The 4746-nt window shown below is 36.0% G+C and overlaps 1 protein-coding gene across 1 annotated transcript in view; it reads right to left on the bottom strand.

Annotated features, from left to right (window-relative positions):
• Positions 1–2728: 2728 nt before the first annotated feature.
• The window catches only part of LOC111777111 (golgin candidate 5), a 10742-nt gene continuing 8724 nt past the window's right edge, over positions 2729–4746 (bottom strand). Inside the window, exons 19-20 of the mRNA XM_023656554.1 lie at positions 3098–3172; positions 2729–3027 (exon numbers count right to left, since the gene is read on the bottom strand). Of these exons, the coding sequence (XP_023512322.1) occupies positions 2995–3027; positions 3098–3172 (108 nt within the window). The 3' untranslated portion in view covers positions 2729–2994. The remainder of the gene's footprint in view (positions 3028–3097; positions 3173–4746) is intronic.

The following is a 4746-nucleotide window of genomic DNA, read 5'->3' on the forward strand; positions in this document are numbered from 1 at the left end:
TTGTGGGTTGATTTATTGAAGTAACATACATATATATATATATATATAGATCATCCAAACTCTATTTTGTTCTCCTATATTATTATTATTTTTTTATATAATAATTGTGATTTATTTTTAGCAATTAATTAGTTATTTTTCATTAGATAATTTTCCATATTTGTGTGTTACATTATTTCCTATATTATTTTATTATCAATTCACTCTTTAAAATAATTAAAAAAAAATAGTAATGTACTCTTTTTATTTCATTGCTCCAAATTAAAAAATAATTCACCCAATAATTTTCCGACAAAATAATTAAGACAAGACACATTTTGTTTCAAGCCAAACCCATAGCTTGTCCTCTCCTTCTCCGTTCAATTTTTCCACACACCATTTTTGAGTTATAGTACAAGCATGATTAACGTGGTTTATGAATATGTTTAACATGGTTTACGTATATGAGATTTAGGTTCCCCTCAAGACTTGTCTGGAGCATGTCAAGATCACGACGCCGTACAGTTGAATATGTACGACTGTGACACTCAAGTGTTGGGAGAGAATCCCACATTTGCTAATTAGGGAATGATCATGGGTATATGCAAGGAATACATTTTCATTAGTACGATGTTTTTTTTTTTTTTGGAAAATCAAAAGCAAAATCATGAGAGCTTATAGTTAAAGTGGATAATATTGTACCATTGTGGAGAGTTATTCCTAACATGCTATCAAATAGAATCTTCAAGTTGGAACAAAGGGTGTACTTTGTTCGAGGGCTCCATAGCCTCAAAGGAGGCTCTATAGTATACTTTGTTCGATGGGAGGATTGTTGGGAGAGAGTTCCACATTGGCTAATTTAGGGAATGATGATGCGTTTATAAGAAAGAAGTACATCTTCATTGGTATGAGGCATTTTGAGGAAACCAAAAGCATAGTCATGAGAGTTTATCTCAAAGTAGACAATATCATACTATTGTGGAGGGTCGTGATTCCTAACACTCAACTTATTCAAACTTTCTACCATACAGTTTTTCTACCACACTTGAGTCCAACAAGAAATTAAATACTTATTTTTTCCTTTTACAGTTGAAAAAATCAGTCAAAGTCAAGCCCGAGTGGGTAAAACAACACCTGAGTCCAACAAGAAATTAAATACTTATTTTTTTCTTTTACAGTTGAAAAAATTAATCAAAGTCAAGCCCGAGCGGGTAAATCGGTGATTGTGACCCCGTTTTTAATTAGGGGTTTGCATTACTCTTAATTAGATGGAAATTGATCAAGGAAAAGAAAGAAAGAAAGGAAAAGAGATAGAGAAAGGAAATGGGGATTTAGGGATTTTGAGATAGAGTTAGAAAAAGTTGAAATCCACTCCAAACATCTGGTTGGAATCGAAATTGCACAGAAGTTTCTTCACAAGAATTGCTCGGTGGCCTTGTGAGAACCATTCTAGGCTTTTGAATCACTCAATCTTGTCAAGAATCAAGAAAAAACGGAAGCTATGATTTTCGGATTCTTGATTCTAGTTTTCCTTCAATTTTAGAGTTTTTTTTTGAATTAAGTTCTGAATTTTTAGCATGGTGATATTAGAGGGATTTTGCACAAGTTTTATGAAAAAAGTTGGAGTTGATTCGGACCATAAAGTCGAATTCCGATTAATATAAAAAAACTGAAATATTTTGTAAGTTTTAGTTTTTAACGATCATTGGACTCATTATTTCTTGTTCTGATGAGCTAAAAATTATGAGAAAAACACCCTAGTAAAGATAGATCAAAAGTTACATTTTTCGTGAAGAAATTAAATTAATTCAAGTTGTGTAAAGAAAGTTATTAAAATTTAAAGAAAATAGAAAAGAATCGAAAACTTGTTTAGAAATATGGAAATTTTGACGAAGGAGTCGAATACGCACGTGAGAGAGAGAGATTTCAGAAATTTTAGAGCTCCCAACACGTAGAGAAGCTTGCTCGGGAAGTCAAGCATCATTCAAGTAAGTAACAACTTAAATTTGAGGCAAGTAATACTTGTAGGGATCGCTAGGACGTGCTAACATGCGAGCATTCCTTATCTTAGGTGGTTAGAAGCGCATTTTTTTGGAGTATGTACTACATGTTATTGTAACTATTATGCCCGAGATGTTCGAGGAGCGTGTTGTATTATGTATTATGCTAAGCTAGAAAGAGAATATGCATGACTAAATACGAGTTGGGTAATATGGATGAGTACGTTGTTATGCATGATGTAAGAAATTACCAAATTGCCTCTATGATGAGATTTGTGATAAATGTTGTTTTATATACTTTCTCCTATGTTAGAAAGGAGGATGAGTTCTTGTAATCTAGTTCTTGTAATCTATTCTATGTTATCTCTGTTAGCTCCAAATGTTTGACTCTGCGTCCTCTCTATAGAGCGTGTTCAATCTATGCATGTAATATGTATGATAGGCTCATCAAGTATGGAAGTATTATATGCATCATAGGCGGTAGCATAATTTTACATATGAGACCTCGTACATGTTCCGCGTACATAGATCATGGATTACTTCTCCAAGCATAGTTATACGGGCATATACTGGTATATGAATTCAAATTATATTTCTTTTCGTGATCGTAAGAGTACACAAGTCGGCATTGTGATATTACACAAACCCTTTAATTGTTCAAAACAAAACAAAAATAAAGGATAAAATGATAGAAATCTACTGAACACTTCTAAATTCCGTATCATTTAGACATCTTTACTAGAACAATGTTCATAATTCATAAGTCAAATATATTGGATCTTATTCAAGCTTTGAAACCATCACTGTATACTGTAACAAGTACACTAAAAATGAAGGTATACTGTAAAATTACAATGCGGTTGGGAATTATGTAACACATTCAAAAAGATTTCAGTTTCGGTTCAAGTATATACTGTTCAGTACATGCACAAAATCTTAATACTCCCCGTCTCGATCGCAATGGCCCCGTTTTTAACCACTTGCATAGCTCTGTTGTGCTATACAAAATCACTTCTCAGGCTGCACCCATTGATGAACTCGTCTGAATCTGCAAGAGAGTGGAGAAGATTAGGAACAGTAAAAGCCTTTTGTATAGCAAACTATGCAAAACTAAATACCTTGTTCACAAGCAAGTTTACTTGTTCTCTGTACATCTCCTTCAAGTCAACAATATCTGCACGAAGTTCCTCCAGCTGCACCAGCAATCAATTACAGTCATTGGAGGATATAAATAAAACGCACTTCTGTTGTATAAAATAGACATGAGCTGCCCGGCATACATTTTGAATCGTACGAACCTGTTTCGTTGTAATTATGTGTCACGGGAAGGGGAAGACGGTGTTATATTATTGTTCTACTTCCATGTCCGATGAGGGACGATCAAGATAGACCGAAAAAGACTCCAAGTTAACCTATTTTTTCCTATCATACCAAATTTTAAGCACATTGGCAAATCGTACGAATCTTCGTCCAAAATATTTTGAATTGAATGAGTTCTGTAACACTCAAGTCCACCACTAGCAGATATTGTCGTCTTTGGACTTTCTCTTTCGGGCTTCCCCTCAAGGTTTTTAAAATGCGTCTGCTAGGGAGAAGTTTCCACACCCTTATAAAGAGTGTTTTATTCCCCTCTCCAACCGATGTGGGATCTCACAATCCACCCCCCTTCGGGACCCAACGTCCTCACTGACACTTGTTCCCTTCTCCAATCGATGTGGGACCCCACAATCCACCCCCTCTCGGGGCCCAGCGTCCTTGCTGGCACACCACCTCGTGTACACCCCCTTACGAGGCTCAGCCTCCTCGCTAACACATTGCTCGGTGTTGGACTCTGATACCATTTATAACAACTCAAACCCACCGCTAGCAGATATTGCCCTCTTTGGACGAAATTAGGCTTCCCCTCAAAGTTTTTAAAACACGATTGCTAGGGAGAAGTTTCTACACCCGTTCCCCTCTCCAACCGATGTGGGATCTCACAAGTTCGGTGTCCTCACCTATTTTTATTATCTAGGTACACCATCTAGCTTGTAAACCATAGGTTGTGTAAATAAAATTGATAGGATTGCCCAACCAGCTCACCCCTAGCCATGGCGTTTCATTGTCTAATTCCCAAACACATATCTAGCACCAGGTTTTGGCCCAACCAGCTCACCCCTAGCAAACGTAGCCAACACTGGGTTTCAAACCCTACTCAAATACAGCAACTAACCTGCTCCTAAAAAGCAGTAACCAGACAACTCCAAGGAACCTTCAGCTGCACATGAATTCTGTCCCCATGTGGAAGCATTGCCTTTTTTGAGGAAAAAAATGAAAGAAAGGATACTTAAAAGTAAGCCCAACTAGAGAAAGAAGCTTAAGCCATACAAAATAGTGTCTACGGACTTTTGTAAGGATCTTTGAATCGAACCCCAAAGAGAAACATGAAATCTAACAAGAAACCAAGCATCACTAGGAACCCTTTCCAGCCCTCAAAACACTTTGTTAGTCCACTCACCCCAAAGATCTCACAAGAAACCAAGCATCACTAGGAACCCTTTTCAACCAGCCATAAGAATAGGACCTCAATGGCCAAAATTTTTATCCCAGTTTGATTGATACAATCTAAGATAGATTCTTCTCTTTCTTATAATGCGATACTATATTCATTCTAGTGATTCCCTGCTCTGGTGGCTTTGATGAAAGTAACGTGAATTTCCAATAACCAAAAAAAAAAAAAAAAAAAAAAAAAAAAAAAAAAAAAAAAAAAAAAAAAAAAAAAAAAAAA

This window comes from Cucurbita pepo, chromosome LG16, assembly GCF_002806865.2.
Source record: "Cucurbita pepo subsp. pepo cultivar mu-cu-16 chromosome LG16, ASM280686v2, whole genome shotgun sequence".
NCBI classification, from domain to species: Eukaryota; Viridiplantae; Streptophyta; class Magnoliopsida; order Cucurbitales; family Cucurbitaceae; genus Cucurbita; species Cucurbita pepo.